Source organism: Mycetomoellerius zeteki, unplaced genomic scaffold (assembly GCF_001594055.1).
Source record: "Mycetomoellerius zeteki isolate Tzet28-1 unplaced genomic scaffold, Tzet1.0 scaffold98, whole genome shotgun sequence".
Classification (NCBI taxonomy): domain Eukaryota; kingdom Metazoa; phylum Arthropoda; class Insecta; order Hymenoptera; family Formicidae; genus Mycetomoellerius; species Mycetomoellerius zeteki.
The window spans coordinates 3748871-3766662 of record NW_017258021.1 but is presented as its reverse complement, the minus strand read 5'-3'; the positions used below and the strand labels follow the sequence as shown (position 1 = coordinate 3766662).

Genomic DNA, 17792 nt, shown 5'->3' with positions numbered 1-17792 from the left:
TCTCTCTCTCTCTCTCTCTCTCTCTCTCTCTCTTCTTCCTAAATATATATTTTCATTTATCATAAATGTTTGCGATTTTTCAAATTTTTATAAAGTCATAACAAATCAAGAGAGATTCACATTATTCACAAGATTCTATATTTTTATACGTTGTGACAGTCTGTTTCCTTTTAATAACTTTTCCATTTAGAAGAGTCATGTAAAAAAAAATAAATATTAAAATGTCTTCTCATTTTGATAACATAAAAAGCTATTGAATTATTTTAATTTAATGCGATTTTAATTTTTTCTAAGATCTTTGAATTTTATTACTTGATATAAATACCAAAGTATAGTAATTTATACAGAGATGAAATGAGAATCGGTATTTTAAAATGATGTACTGAATCCATCCTATTGAAATCGGTCCTATTAGTCTTAACTTATTATTCCTATTAATCTACCTATTAGTCTTAACTTGTCGGTCCTATTAGTCAAACTTATTATATGTTGGTACTAAGTGCTGATGCAATATTTTAAAACTTTAGCGGTTCATCGATTCAATATCAATTTAATATCAAGTATATTATAATAATATTTATCCTTTCGTAATAACAAGATACTATTCTACAAAATGCATCTTAATATATATACTATTTTTTTATTTCAAATAATTTCGAGAGAATATGCCATTTAATTTGAATTTTGCGATGGAGCAGAGTACAGTGTTATTTTGATTTATTGCCTTTACATTTTTTGTCAGCCGAGGCGTTAGAACCGTTACAGGGCTGGCAGACAACTTGTTTGTTATTGTTCAGGAAGTAAACTATCATTGTACCAAATTTCAGCTTTAATCATATGACGTCAGTGCATTGGTTTTTTTTGACGACTTTGATCGGACGCCTACCTGCGGTAGACAGGGTTTATTTTGCATTCACTGTATTTCATACAGTTGTCAACTGGTATGCAAAATTTGAGCTTTTTAATTAAATGACATTAAAAAATGTTCACTGCCTCCCGGACCATATACATATATTATATTATACTTTGTAAAAATATTTCAAACGCAACGACCCAATGCCGGAATTTGAAACCCTAATTAAGATTAAAGATATCTAAATTCTTGTTTTTCGAGAAACACGATATATGACAGTGACTCATTAGGAAAAAATGTATGCTGTTAGCAAAAGAGGAACTGTGCGAGTAAGCTATTCTTCCTTCCCTCCTGTTTTTGTCATCGAACACCTTTCGATAAATGCATACCACTGGAATTGGATTAGTGAATACGAAACATGTTTCGTATTGTTTACGTATAATATTTAATGCAACGCGAAACTTTTAATCGAAATACGTTATTGATGAGTAGTTAACACGTTGCTAAATAATAATAACGCGTTTGACGTACATCGTGTGACGTCATCAACGTTGAATATTAATAACGCGTTATGAACGCGTTATCTCATTCCGTTCATCAAAGAGGATCTTACAGTGAAAAAGATTTCTCGGTTTGTCACATTGTAACACTATTGCACTTTTCTCTCTCCACGTTTCAGAAAAAGTCTTATGGTTTTCGGAAACGTTTCCAAGATTCAAGAATTTTTTTAAAAATTAAGTACCTCTACTTTTTTCTTCTTGCATAAATGGTAGATGTATAGTGTAGCACTTTTTATTTCTAATTTATATTTTTATTATTTATGTATTTTAATTATGTGTTTTACGTGGAAAAGCGAAAAATTTCATAAAAATAAATGATGAATTATTTATTAAAAATCATAAATTATTTATTATAAAAAATTACTCATCAATCAATTATATTATCAATCAATCAGATATGACAGAAATTATTTGATTAAAATTTTTTTTAACCAAATAATTTTTTATATTGTATTTTTTCACTTTCATATTCGTGTTTTTTCATATTCGTGTTTTTTCTCCATATTGCTTATTTTTTCTTTTTTTCCTCGAATACAAACGATCTTTTAAGGGCTGCTTTTTTTTCTTCTTACCTTCTATTTTCTTTCTCAATTTCTCTCAATTGTTTATTGCTGAAGATAAGCTCTTTGTAAGTTAGAATAATTCAAAGATCGATTCATTTAAGCGTCCTATTGCATCGATGAGGGAATTGTAAATTAGTAATCTTATATTTTCAGTGTTTTGTTCGAATTGATTAGAAATCTTCAAGATCTTTCGCGTGACACGTGACGCATGCTTTATTTTTTCTGCTATCTCCTTTCTCATTTGCGAACGCAAAAAATTGCGTAAAACATTAAATCATGCGTTGACGTAGTTAATAGATGTAGACACTTCAGTTTGCTATTCACGTTGCTATTAGCTGCATCGACCATTGGTCGCCGTATGTCGCACGTATTATATTACTGTGCATCGCACATTATAGAAGTAATGATTGTAACAGCAACGTGCATGTTATGTAACATCGTGACGATCCTGTTTCACGTGACGTTCGAAACGTTCACTGAATTCTCTATCTGTCTCCACTTACTTCACTTCGATTATGTACAATTATAAAACCTATTCTTGTCGCATTAGGTACGACGCACTCAACTACAAGGCTAAGTAACTTGGCGAAGCTGTTATCTAAAGTACTAGGTCATTGCATACAAAATGTTTGTTTCAAAAGTTTTACAGTACACATTCGCACAAATGTTTCGCGATAACCAGGTATTGCGTGTTAAAGCGATATAATTTTTGTGCAAAAAAAACCTTTCGTTTTATTTTTCGTGAAAAATTCGCAATTTTTCAAGTCAACAATAAATTCGAGAAAATGTGAAAAAAATTAGGAAATTCGTACAACATTCCTCTTTATGATTTTAAAGTAAGATATGATATAAAAACATGCGAAAAAAGATTTTTTTTTAACTTTTAGAAGAAAATGCCGGCGGGCTTTTAAATGAATTCTTACAGTTTGGAACAAACTTTTTTTTTAGATTAAAAATTTAAAACTTCTCGATTTTAAAGGCGCGCATATGTACAAAATCATGCACACAAGCTCGAAGTGCGCATGTGGACGCATTCTTTTCCAGCAAAAAGAGGGAGAAAGAAAGAGATAAAAAGAAAGAAAGGTGCTTAAAAATATATGCCAGAACTACTGGATATCTTTTCAGCACGTTTTCTGCTATGTACAATACCGGAGAGAAGGGGAAGGAACACATCGAACATTAACCGCAGTTTCTTCGCTCAATTTAGAAACATATTTTCGCGACAAAAATATCGAAGATTTTTACCAATCATTGCTTTTCTACATTACAAAAGCGACTGCATTATGTTTGCGTAATCAGAGAACGTATCGTCAGAGAATGATAACCCTAACGAAATATCGGAGGCCTGTAAAGACAATCTTGTCGAAACACACGGACTTTAATCGTCGTTGATAAATAATTAATGCAGAAGGAAAAACAAGAGAATTTTATGCACAAAGTTTACACGTATATACAACGTTCGCGGCTTTTATCAAAAGGCTTTTACGAAAATCCGTCGAGACAGACAATCCACCGGATAGACGATATAATCGGGAATATATATATGTTTATATCGTTGTTTAGTTTATTGAGCAGATTCGAGTAATCGATAAGACTGATTGAATTACTCGGACAGGGTTATCAACGTCAGAAATGCCATAAGTTCATTAAAAAGAACCGGATCTCATTCAGTATCTATAGACAAAACTGGATTTTTTTTAACAAGAATCGTTCTCTCCAATCTTTTTGAAATTTACAAATGTTGTAATGTATAATTGGTAAAAAAGAAACAAAATATATACAATAAATCTTATTCGCGTGGTGCAAACTTACGTCATTATTGCGACATAAAAAATATCGTTTACTTTCTATTCGAATGGTTCATTGCTTTTCTCGCGATAATGCAAATATACACAACGCATCATACTCACAATGCGCAAAGCATTATTCCTGTTAGAAAGAAAATTGTCATCAAGAACTAGGAAAAGATATCGCAAGATAATTAGAGATAACTCAGGAAGGAAATAACTATCAGAATAGGATGATTTAACAAATAATAAAAAGCATAGCGAGAGAATTTATTTTCTTCATCATTTAAACACAGGTTTATATAAAATTTTATAAAATGGAGAGAGAGAGAGAGAGAGAGAGAGAGAGAGAATTAGCATTAAACAAATTTTTTCTTGAAAAAAAAAAACGAATTGAAAAACGAATAATGAATACAAATTATATACTTACGATTATAGAAATAAAATCATTCGATTACAGTTTTCCTTCCTATAAATACATATTCATTACATTTATATGCATAAAACATTGTCCTTTTATTGTATTTATTCTTTGTTCAATGTGTGCTTCTCTATAATTAGATAAGCATATGAAAAATGTCGAAACTAAATTGCATCGATAACTGGCAACTAAGTAGACGCTATCTTATCGATCGTGCCCGTCATCCGGCTTGTGTTTATTGACAAAAGAGACACATTAGCTTAGGAAGTTTAATACCTTAGTATAAAGTAATCTCTTTCGCAGAATCACAGATAACGACGCTGCTACGCGTAAATTGCAACACGTAGATTTCTAAAGATTGAATCATATGATTCTTGTTATGTATGATCGCCAGAATTAAAAAAATTCTAAATTAAAAATTACAAAATAAAGCTAAATATTTATTATATTTATCATATTGATATTATATGTAATTTTATCATTTATTACCTAATATATGTTTATATTACGTATAACTTCTTACGCCGTTAAAAATACGGAGCTGAGAAAGATCATATAAAAAAATAGAATCATCAAGTTAACAAGAATTGACACATACTGAAGAAAAAAAAGAAATTAATTCTCTAAAAGAAATTCAAATATATTATATTCAAAATAAAATAGATGAAAAGAACGAGATAGCTTGCGTAGTAGTAGGTAGCAGTATATATTTTCGTCTCTGAAAGGAGAGACTTGGTGACGTCACCAGCGAGGGATTGAACGGGCGAGCCCCCGGGGTCGACCAATCGCGATCCGACTTTCGCTCCCACATGTTTCAACTCACTGGAACGTTGCGTCATCCTTTAAAAGATCCGTCTGGAGAGCAATGAATTTCATCATAATATAATCTCTTTCTCAATTTTGATAAAAAAAAAAAAATTCTTTAATATTAATTAAAGTTATGATCAATATAGGTCTGTCATCTGATGATATTAACCCGAATTTATCCAATATTTTTTCACTCATAAGTATAATACAGACTGATTCAAATTAACAGAACTTTTATATAATGACTGCTTTAAAATTGCTGTAGAAATAAATTTTAGATCGATTTGTATATATATATGTATACCAACAAATAATATTCAATTTTAATGATTTTTCTATCTGAATTAAAAATATTAAGTTACTTCCATTTATTTCGCCGCGACTTATACAATCAATGATAAAATTAATAATACAATTTTCAAAATCGTTAAAATCACTTTCCACATGAATGATTCATAAAATCATTCATAAAGTACAAAAAATTTAAGGCGACTCAAGAGATGGAAATAATATATTCTTTATCATATGTTTAACTAATCAATGAAATTATATGTAATTGAGTATCGGTTGGTCAATCAATTTAGAAAATAATACGGGAAATACCCATTTCAGAAAAGCTTTGATCCATTTGCCCTTGAGGACGAGCCTCCACCTTAACATCGAATGCATGCGAGGGGAAAGTCACCCTTCTTTCTCTGCTGCCATTGCCACCCCACTCACTCTTCCACCACTAACTGATTTGCCGCAGTGCCGGCTTATTACATTAGAAACTGAGCGACCTCTATTTTTTGCGATGTTGACAAAAGTCTTCATGCAATTTGAAAAATACAAATAAAAAGGAATATATTTTACAATAAATAATAATAAGATTGAAAGACCGCTAATGTTAACTACAATACTTAAAATTAAGAAGCGCCATAAGAGCGTTAAGATGTTCAACTATTGTAAATTCATTTAAATGAATTAATTTTTCAGAAATTATTAATATATATAATTGCGTGCCGATATGGTTGTCGGACTTTCAACGCAATCAAATCTGATTGATTCAAATATATTTTAAATATTATAATTTATAATTAAATATTTTTACATATATTCTATTTATTACAAAATTTTTAATTTACTATTAAAAATTTTTTATTTAATTTATATATAATTAAAATAAATTGTTTAATTAAATTAATGCGTTAAAAAAGGGAATTATTTATTCATAATTAATCAATTTAAAAGTTCAATGTAATTTAAAAGGTATATCTTTATTTCGATTTTAATTCCAATGTTTATATACTATATGTATAAACAGCTTTCTCTTACAATAAAATTAATAAATAATTTCAAAAAAATTTATGCACAAAAAATTTCGATGGCAATCAACGAATGGATCTTTAAGCACATGTGGTTGTTTACCTTGGTTAACTCATTAATCATATTAATCACACAACTGTTATTCATGTTTACACACAGTACTCGTACAGTCTCTCATAAAGTACTTAAAAGTAATGTAAATAAAACTAAAATGAAATAACATCTGAAGATAACTGAAATTGAAAAAAATAATATTATATAACGAAAGAGTAAAAATCAGAAGATAAAAATCAAGCAGGAATTTTACCAATGTACTTATAGGGTACTAGATAAAATTGGATCTTTTAAAGTTCTACTTTTTACATTTTACCTAATGACCCAATAAAATAGAATAATATTCTGTTAAATTTCTTCGTAGAAAAAAAAGGACAGATCCTTTGCAATAATTGTTGATAAATTCACGGGGAGAAATGAGAAAACGGGTCATCACTGGTACCACTACCTCCTCCATGGCCTCCTTTTGCCCCACTATGAACACAAGTTCCATTCCCTCTATCAGAATCGCTCTTGCGGGGAACGGACGGACAGGCGCCGTCATTCTAGCCAGTCGCGATACAAAGTTCATAGAGACAGCTCGTGTAATTCATATATTTATCAGGAATCAAAAATTCCATTTCCTTAGTCGAGCTAAGCTAGCCTCTAAGCCAACATCGCGACGAGGTCGAATATAGAAGGAAAAAGATCGACGCGCGTTCGATTTACGTTTTTTCTCCTATCGTTGGTCGTTCATATCAGCAACCACGAAGCTGCTCGAGGGCTCCACTACCGAGTGCGAGGTTGGGAGGGCCATGAAGACGTCCACGTTATGCAGTGACTTGATCAAACAGGAGGTGAGCGAGTGGTCGAACAGTGAATGATTAGAAGAAGCTTAAAGAGCAAAATGTGCATCCGTGTCTCTGCGTATGTTTGTTTGTGTGACATCGTGTACACTTGGATTAGAAGACGTTTGAGGAAAGCTCGGTAAAGCTCGGTATTTATTTAATATATTCCTACAATTTCCATAACATTTAAATGAGACTAGTTTAAAAATCGATCTTTATCATGCATTTCTTCGAGTTGCCTACATTTGGAATATATTGAGAGAAGATTAGGAGGGGGGGTGGGGAGAGAGAGAGAGAGATGTGTAGAGAACACGCTTGAAAGATTGACTGTAAAATTGAAGCCAAGGTTAGAAAGCAAGGTCGGAGAGAACATTAAAAGATGGCGAAAAGAGAGAAAAAGAGGAAGAGGCGATGTTTATGATTATTTAAAGACTATATAATTTCTTAATTATTACGTTATCAAAAGTGTAAGAGGCAAGAGCTCAAAAGATAGATTAGAAAAATAGGTTATTGGACCTGAATAATGGGATCCAAAAAATTAAAAAAAGTTAAGGGAAAAAAATTTTTTTAATTTGAAATACAGTGATGGATTAATAATAAAATAATTCTCGATTTTATGTCAAAGAAATTGCAATTAAAAGTGATAACAAAGTGCATAAAATTATTACAAGTATTTGAATATTAAGTAGAATGAATATTCAAAGTCATCGAAAATTTACGGAAACAGGATAAAAGGAATATCTGTGTGATCAATAAATCGATTTCCTTTTTCATTTTAATTTTGACTGCACGATTTATAAAGTGTTACAAACGATATTAATATAAACAAGATAAGCGAATAGATAAAAAAAATAAGATTGATAAATATTGAATTAAAAATAAAAAAAATGCAATATAGAGAAAAAAAACTTGATGGAGTATAAATTCTAAAAAAAATAAGACAAGTTATAAAAAATTCAAATTATATATATATATATATATATGAGAGATCTAACGATAATCGATGATAATATAATTTTATAATTTTATTGTTGAAAAATTTTATAGAAAAATTTTATAAAGACTTTTTAGAGCTAAACTCTTTCTTATATTTTGAAAAAAGTCAAATAAACAAATATTTCCGATCATAAATAATTAGAGAAATAAAACCAAGAATGAAACTTAATTGGGACAATTAAAAGTTGAGTAACATCAATTGAGCTCCGCAATGTTAGAAGAATATAACTTGAGAATTTTTTCCATTTCTTTTTTTTTTGAAAGATTGTAATGCAATCATTTTATTGTACTTGATAATCTTCTCCAAAAGCAGAAATAATCGTAAAAATGTAAAAAAAAAAAAATAAATATAAGAAATAATAAAAGTTTCAAGAAAATGAAAGTTTATTAAATGGCAGTTATAATCACATGCGCGCAAAGGGATGCTGTGTGATGGAATTGATCTCGCGTAAGAAACGCTCATCTCTCTCCTAAGTAAATGTCAACAATGTTGACGATGTCAACAGCGTAATAACGGAATCGTTTAATCATATTCGTTGAGAATCGTCATTTTGAATGTTATACTGTAACGTTTACGAATAATAAAGGAAATAGACCAAATTTAGTGCGTTGCTACTGCCGCTGCAATAAAACGCAATAAATAGAGTTCTATTAATGGGAAGAATGAAGATAATAATTTGATATTACGCATAAATTATCCGGCAAATGATCTAATTAAACTAGATAGCGTATAACTTACTTGAAAGGTGATGCTAAAAATAAAAATTAACTGACATTTGCTTTTTTCTTTAATTAACACACAACGCGGTATAAATACATAAATTAATAAGTTAATTACATAATACGTAGATTATGAAGTGGAAAGTGGATGATAGAATTAGGTTAGATTAGCGGGAAGATAAGAAATGGAATGCAGTTAAGGATTAATGTGTAGCTACGTGTGTTAGTATAGTGTCCGACGACGAGTTCGCAGTCACGAGGCAGTTCGCAAAGCGCGGTTCATTTGTTTTCTTCGTTTTTTTGCGAGCAGCTTTGAAAGCAGTTGAATCATGCAATTAGCTACGTAAACGAGACCACAAATGTAAATGAGAAAACATAAATAAGTATTATCGAGAGAAATCTCTGTTTGACCGTTGAACGCAGATGCCATTATTACCGTTGGATATCGTTGAGACACGCGGTGTACTTTAAAATGTGTCGACAGGCTGTACTTAATTTCATGCTATGTAATCAAATTTTATAATAATAAATGGATAATACATAAGTATGTCTAATATACGATATACTTTCTTAATTAATTTACAAATATATGTAAATATATATCTATAAATTAATAAAATTGTGTAACAGATATATGTATATATTATTTATTATTATAAAATTTATAAATATATATTCATACATATTTATATTTCTATTTATTACAAATTGTCAAACAATTTATACATTAGTTTTGGAATTATAGATTTTATTTCTGTTCGAAATCTATGATACATATATAGTATATCGTTATAAATTAAGATGAAAAAATTATGAATCCAAATTTGTGATACTTTCTGTCACGTGCATTAACCCATGTACTTTTGCATACGCTGCGTGTATACTTTACTATTGTTCATTCATGATGGATTCTATTGGTTAGCAGGCGGGTGTGTCAGTGACGTCACAAATCGATGTTTCATTACGCTCTCGGTGGGAGAAAGAACGTACCAAATTGGCGGGAAATATGATATCTTTTATCGTTTCAACTATCCTGCTTCCATTTAATTGAAAATATTTTCTATTTTTACTAACTGTCAAACAGGTATACTGAATTATAATTAAATTGATATTATTAAATCTGTGTAAACGTTACTTTCATCTTTATCTTTCTATTTATTTTTTTTATGTCTGCTTTAAGGCTTATATGCCTAAATGCATATGCTTTCGTGTTTGCAGAATCTGTTTATATTAGCTGCGTTACATTAAAACTTTCCACTCAAGATCAAGTTTTATTCTTTTTCTTTTTATCGCTTCGAACGTTAAGACTTGAAACCTTAAAAAAACCGAAGGTTTATAAAGAAACGTCATATTATTGACAAAAATTTTTTAACATATAAAGGTATATAGAAAATTTTTTTCTGTTCTGAAGGACTGAAGAATCATCTTTTTTCCTATAAAGAGTTAACACGTAGTTTAATAAGTATGTGATTTAAAAAAAAAAAAAAAAAAAAAAACCAACAACAAGGAAAACTCGACGAGGAAAACTTGAAATTTCGCTTGGAATTCATATAGGGCTGCGTGTTCGGAAACATCATTTCTCGGATGTCTCCTCGTGTATCATCGTATCCTTGTTTAACATTGAGTGTATAATAAGGATAAAACGATACACGGGAGTACTCGGGTGATATTTCGGAACGCAGCCTAGGAAGTACAATTTTGTCTGTATTTCTGTGCTGAATTTCTCACGGGTATGACGTCGGAGGTCAGAAATCAATAGCGAGAGGATCGATCGTCTCGCGTTCGAAATCTCTCGACGTTATATGCGCATCAGTGAGAGCGAGAACGTTATGCAATGCCCGTGTTCAGCGGTCGCGTTGCGTGGTGCGCGTGATGCCTAAGGACGATTCAAGGTCACCCAATGACACAACACCGCCATGCGGATCGATAACGAGTCTCATCGTTCGTTTTTCTGTCCGTAGATACGAGATGCCTGCAAGGATCTCGTCCTATCAGATGACCAGCTCCGGCTGGTCATGCAGAAGCTCACCGACGAGATCGACAAGGGTCTGTCGAGGGAAACTCACGACGACGCGATCGTCAAATGCTTCACCACCTATGTGCAAGATCTGCCGAATGGCACAGGTAAATAAGAAAGCATGGCTGCGTTCAGCATAGAAAGCAGCTTCGCAATTGTAAAATTTTAATACGGTTGGTCTTGTCCTTAATTTCTCATTGGATCTAAAATAATCCAAATGTATACACCAATCATATTAAAGAAGAATTTTACAACAGTTTCATATTTATATGGAATTCATGTATAAAAAGACGAAAAGAAGTGTTGCAGTATTGTTGCGCAGCTTTTTTTACTATATACAAAACTTGCGCACTGTGTGTAACGTTACAATTAAATCGTAAAGAGTTACAGGCCTCTAAGACGCAGTAAGTGTTGTCCGAAAGCTTGATGTTAAAATCGAATGTAAAAATTCATCAAACACGCATATAATTATATTTTAGTAAGATTCGTTTATGATTATTGACATCTATGTAGATTTTTAGGATATTTTTATAAGCTTGAAGAAATTATATGCTAAAGAAAAAGAAACAGATTATAGAAAGATACAAGTCATTAAACCATGCGTTGTTTCTCTATCCTTAAATTCATAAAGATATAAATTCAGAAGATTAATTTAAGATTCATTTAGATGTATTGAAACGTGGGAAAATAGAAAAGCTTTATTTATAGAAAAACGATGCTATATAAAATATCAATAAGAAGGAATTAAATAAAAATTGCTTAGATCTTGAAAGAAAGTTGCAGTTAATTCCATTTTTTTTTTTTTTTTTTTTTTTTTCTTTACAGAAAAGGGCAACTTCCTGGCGTTGGATCTGGGCGGTACGAATTTTAGAGTGTTGATAATCACATTGGACCGTCAGAATTTCGATATGAAAAGCAAGATCTACGCGATACCCCAGAGTTTGATGCTGGGAACCGGTACTCAGCTGTTCGATCACATTGCTCAGTGTTTGGCGTTATTCGTAAAGGACCTGAACTTGCAGAACGAGGTACTACCATTAGGCTTCACCTTCAGTTTTCCCCTGTCTCAATACGGATTGACGGAAGGCCACCTGGTGAGGTGGACCAAGGGCTTCAATTGTAGCGGCGTAATCGGTGAAGATGTCGTTGCCCTTCTCGAAGACGCAATTAGTAGAAGAAAAGTAAGTGCGAGTTGCGTATGAATGAGATATTTTATTTTATATCCAGATACATATATCTGTATGTAATAAAGAGTATACGTTAAATTTTTCAATCTAATTTGTTTGTTATTTTATTAATCATTATAAGAGTTTGAAAGTTAATATTCATGTTCTACAAAAATGTTATAAAAACTTAATTTAAAAAAAAAAGATATGAATATAATTATCTTATATTTCCCATAGGACGTTAAAATCGATGTATGTGCGATCTTAAACGACACCACCGGCACTTTAATGTCATGTGCTTGGAAAAATCGAAATTGTCGAATCGGTTTAATCGTCGGTACGTACATAACATTAATTTTTTAACTAAAACGAATTTTGTTATAATAGATTACCGTAATGTATAAATATCATTAAATTAATTTATATTTAAAAATAAATTTGAACTCGAATAAATTTGCAAACTTAAATGTTAAACCACGTAATAAAAAAAGGTAACATTGCCGAACAAAATTAAATTCTTAGTAAATATATTATAAGTTTTATCACTATTCTCAAATAAAATTATTATAAAATATAAATTTTATCTTTATAAATTTGAATGCATAAAGTATTACAATTACAGGTACTGGAAGCAACGCCTGCTACGTCGAAAAAACAAAAAACGTACAATGTGCGATTCCAGGCAACTATAGCCCAGGCAAGCCTGATATGCTCATAAACACAGAATGGGGCGCATTTGGCGAACAAGGTGTGCTAGATTTTGTGATAACCGAATTTGATCGTGCCATAGATGAAAATTCTATCAATCCCAATAAGCAGCTGTTTGAGAAAATGATCTCGGGCATGTATATGGGTGAACTAACGAGGCTGGTTCTTGAGAAGTTGGTGAACGCCGGCCTTCTCTTTGGTGGCAAATGTCCCAATGATCTCAGAAAACGCGGCAAATTTTTCACGAAATACGTCTCGGAGATCGAAAAGTAAGTGTCAATTGATATTAATTGCATATTATAATTAAAGATTTCTTCAGATTTACCACAAGCGCTAAATTGGCTTACATTGGATGGAGATCTCTCTCTAATCTTTGCTTTATCTAGAAAAATTAATTGAAAGCATTACTTATCGATGATTAAGGATTATGAAATATGGACTAAAATTATTCGTTCCATGTGACTAATTAAGGATTAAGCTATGAAAAATCCAGGAGTTAACTAAAAATATATTTGCGTGTTTTTAGCGATCCTAAAGGTAGATATACAAATTGCCGGGATGTATTAGCCGAGCTAGGAATGCGGAATGTGAGTGATCAAGATTGTGAGAATGTGAGATATGTGTGCTCGGTGGTGTCGAGGAGAGCTGCGCATCTGGTGAGCGCGGGAATAGCAGCGTTGCTAAACAAAATAGAGGAGAATAATGTCACAGTGGGCATTGACGGATCGGTATACCGATTCCACCCACACTTCCACGATCTCATGACAGCGAAAATCAGCGAACTTCAAAACTACAAGGTAAGCATAATAATGGAGTGGAAAATGAAGAAACTATTATGAATATATTTTTGATTATTATCTTAAAAAAAATGCATTCGTTTTCCAAAGTAAAAATTTAAGTAAAATTGAAGCTTAAGATTTTTATTTAAAAGCTATTAGAATATGTAATGAATGGAAATATTACGTTTATTCAAAGAAACAAATTCTTTTGGATGAGACAGCGAAACCCAACACTATATCATAACGAACAGAATAATTTTTATTCCCTGATTTCATTGACTTCTTTGTTACAGTTTGACTTGATGCTCTCGGAGGATGGTAGCGGCCGCGGCGCTGCCCTAGTCGCTGCAGTGGCGTCGCAGAGGCGGTGAAGACGCGGTTGTCGGTAGCGAGTTAGCTGCAATTCAATTATGTGTAATATAAAATCGAACGACGGTATGAGAGAGCTGACTAGAGTGAACGAGTGAACGGAAGTGAAAGCGATCGAGTATGGAAAAGAAATTTGGTATCTTTTTTTCTTTTGTTCGTTTCAGCTGCACTTTTTACACTCGCTGTCTTCTTCCTTCTTTTAAGACCGTTTTAAATCATTCTTCAGGCTTCTTCAAAGCCTGGATAGTTTAGTTAGACAGTTAGAAAAAGGATCCATATAGATGTAATCAAGTATCGAAAATTAGATTATGAGTTCGTTTTTGATAAAAGAAAGATATTGAAGTGACATGCTCTAGCACGCATGTTACCTGCCTTGTTTTGAAAATTTGTAAAAAGAGTAATTGTAAGAGAGTGCAGTTTAAAAGAAATGAACAGAATCCAAAAAAAAAACAAAAAAAATTGCGCGATGAATATTTCTTGTACATAGAGCACAAAAAACAGTAACTTACAATTAGCGGATTAGAAGATGGTGACTACTTAGTTAATGTTCTTGCCAGAAAACCAAGAGCATCCTTCCTGTGGCGATCCAGTACGACGATCGCTATTTAGCGTGATTCGCACATCCACTCGTTAGCGTAAATGATTAATTTCGCGACTTTGCGAGGAAACATTAGTGAGAGAGAGTTAAATATATTTAAATAAAATGAGAAAATTGCCGGATATAGTAAACCGGTAAGAAGAAATATCGAGTGGCCGTGTCAATTGTTGATTGTTAATAAAAATATTGATGAGTGTAAAGAAATTAAATTGAGAATAAATAGATCATAGCGATTGTCAGAACAAAGATTGATTAGAGAATAAACACAGTTTTTCATCGATATTTAAGTACTATTTCAGTTAATCCTTTCATTTTATTACATCATGTCCCCAAATCGTCGAATATTATTTTCGTTTTAAATTTTCCATCAATTTAAAAACTATTACTACTTAAGGAAAATATCTTGAGCTGCCTTTATGGTTTATTAGTAGTTGAAGATAAAATATTTACGGACTTCATAAGGGAAAAAAAGAAACAAAATAGATCGCGACATTATTTTCAATTAATTTTAAATAAATTTAAATGGGATTTTATCTTCAAGCTTAGCTGGAACGATACATAGAATTGGAAACCTTAATATCGGAAATCTGGAATTATATCATTAAAAAATTTATTTTTTTAAAATAAAAATTGAATTTATTCGATCCTATATTAGCAGCTTTTATTTAGTTACCTTGTATATATGATATTATTAAGTTATTAGATATCTCTGACGATTGCATGGAAGATAAAACATTCGAGGAATTTTATCAGCTTTATTAATCGAGTATATCTCCTTATCATTATCGCGATAAGGCCTAATAGGGAGATAAATGATAAGGCTCGCGAAGTTTCGTTGGTTTTTTAGTGCGCTTGTTTTCGACAACACCGTGTACATTTCGGGGAATTCTGAAATTTAAAAATTACACAATTCTTACAAATTTCACGAGTTTTTTTTTCCGTCGCCATGTTGCGACGATTGCGAGCACTTAAGTTGGTGAGTTGGTCTCATACCGGAGTACAATTAAGTCAAAAGTTAATAAAGTGATACAAATTAAAGTGCGAATGATTTTCTTGCTTAATATTTCCAATTTTATATCCTCGGTTTTAACGAAGATAAAATTGTATTAATCAATAGATTTACAAGTAGCACTACTACACACACGAGCAAAAAGATATTATTTCATTATCCGTAAGATTACATAGAGAACAGAAGTTTTTAGAGAGGACATTTGAAAAATATTTTCCTTTTCTGGAAAGAAGAAGATAAGAAATAAAATGTAAAATGTGTGTACAACGATATTTTAAGAGAACTATTTCTCTTTACTGCCGTCATTGGAAAATTATTTCTGGAAACAGAAATGCGGATGAGGGAGGAAAAGCGAGTGACAGCGAGAGTGAGTGAGCGAATACATGATCGCTCTCCAAGCGATGACTTTTTTTACATGTAAAACGTTATTAATGTTGTTATGTACACGTTGCTGTTGAGAATAAATAATCATGCAAATAAAGAGATATTTCTTTTTTCATTGCTATTTAATTACTGCGTAAAACAGCGAAATAAAAAGTTGCGTTTCAAAAAAATTAATTGTGTGTGTGTGCATAAACGCAAAGATTTTTTTCTCTTAAACATTACGTTCAGGTTTCGATCACGCCGAATAATGAATTCACATTTCGTTAAAGAAGATGGACCATCCTAGACAATTCGCAATGTCTAAATTATCTAGAAGACACATTTTATGATGTCTTTTAAATACCTATCTTATATAGGCTTTCTACATTAACCCGTTAGCTAAGCTTTAAAGAAATTGATCGGTTGAATATAAGAAGAATAATAGACTATACGGGGTATTCATCGAGGTATTCATAGATCGTTCTTATTTTAAGACTGTTTTAAGTAATATTTTAAGGTGCTAACATGGCTCTTTTTGGCCAGTATTCAGCTCTTATATACTTGTGTAAGACCTTATAAGGTACAGTTTTAAGGTACTACAAACCAATCAGAGGACCATATTAGCATCTTACTCCAAGAACATCTCTAAGAACTCGAGACTATCTTGAAATGTGAGAACAAACTGTGAATACCAGCCTCGGATTGATTCACGATATCTTAAAACTGTACTCAAGATGATCTTAAATATAAGAATCGACTATTAAATCATTTTCCGGCCTTATTGGTCAATTTCTTACAGCTAAGACTTATAAAGCCTTAGGTAATGGCTTATCGTAGAAAGCCCATTAGACATTCATATTCCAAAAGACTTCTTTGGATGGTATTCGATATGTTCATAATCGATTATTATATTTAAAACTATCTTAAGAATTAGTAAACAGTCTTAAAATGTTAATAAGCCAATCGGAAGGCGATTGTATTAGCGTTTTAAGACATTATTTCAGATGATTTTAGAAGGAAAAGAACGGATTAAGAATATCGCCCTTTATGTCTTTCAGCATGTTGTCTGAAACGAAGGAATCGAACCCACGACCTTCGTCGGCTAAGCAGTCATTTGGCAACACGCGACATTTAGCAACAACTGAGCTAATGACCCTCTTCGATCGCCTACTCTCCAGAGCTTTCAGAATGAATTTCATTTTGTGAAGAGTGAAATCTTATTTTTAAAGATTGAAAATTGAACCACATACTTTTTTTCAAGACGTTTAATTTTAATTCTTTAGAATGAGATATTTCATTCTGAAGAATTTAAGAGAGAGTGTGTGTTTTGTGAGATTTATTATTTTTAGTATAATTTTGCGATTTATCTACGAAAAAATGTAAACGCAACGAGTACCGTCAACGCGTTCAATCGTACATACCGGTACATACCGGTACATACCGTCGCGACATTCCGCACCACGGGATCACGCACGTTTGATCGTTGGTTTACGACGCCGGGTCAGCCGGGTGTACTTTCCGCACAGGCGCACATGTGATCCTGTTGGTGTCGCCACCTGTTGGTGCACCTTCGATCGTCCGGCATCGTGGGGGGGGCGACCAACCTGGACTCGGACACGTCAAACGGTCAAAGTCGCGCAACGCAAAGCCGTGCAGAGCCGCTGCTGTGGCCGCTGTCGGCTGTAGCTGAAAAAATTTGTTTCGCCGCACGATGAGGCGCGACTGGACAACGCTACGCGGGAATGTCTCGCGAGTACGCGGATGAGAATAAGGGTTGTGCGCGAGTGTATCCCTGTGAGAGAGTTAACATGATCAGCGGCATTCAGATCGCCCTGAAGAATGCCATTGACGTGGTGAGTAAATAATCAGTCGGCGGCGACGACGACGACG

General features: G+C 32.4%; 2 protein-coding genes across 8 annotated transcripts in view; both read left to right on the top strand.

Annotated features, from left to right (window-relative positions):
- Positions 1-14265, top strand: part of Hex-A (Hexokinase A) — a 17741-nt gene extending 3476 nt beyond the window's left edge. For 6 of the 7 annotated variants that reach the window (XM_018460893.1, XM_018460895.1, XM_018460890.1 and 3 more), the window contains 6 exons: positions 10855-11017; positions 11736-12091; positions 12314-12413; positions 12699-13053; positions 13311-13581; positions 13857-14265. In XM_018460893.1, the coding sequence (XP_018316395.1) occupies positions 10855-11017; positions 11736-12091; positions 12314-12413; positions 12699-13053; positions 13311-13581; positions 13857-13934 (1323 nt within the window). In that variant the 3' untranslated portion in view covers positions 13935-14265. Of the gene's footprint in view, positions 1-6883; positions 7187-10854; positions 11018-11735; positions 12092-12313; positions 12414-12698; positions 13054-13310; positions 13582-13856 lie in introns of those variants that run through there. The other variant, XM_018460894.1, reaches the window with a different exon arrangement.
- A 3290-nt stretch (positions 14266-17555) lies between these two features.
- The window catches only part of LOC108731014 (protein FAM160B1), a 9238-nt gene continuing 9001 nt past the window's right edge, over positions 17556-17792 (top strand). Inside the window, exon 1 of the mRNA XM_018461061.1 lies at positions 17556-17755. Within this exon, the coding sequence (XP_018316563.1) occupies positions 17645-17755 (111 nt within the window). The 5' untranslated portion in view covers positions 17556-17644. The remainder of the gene's footprint in view (positions 17756-17792) is intronic.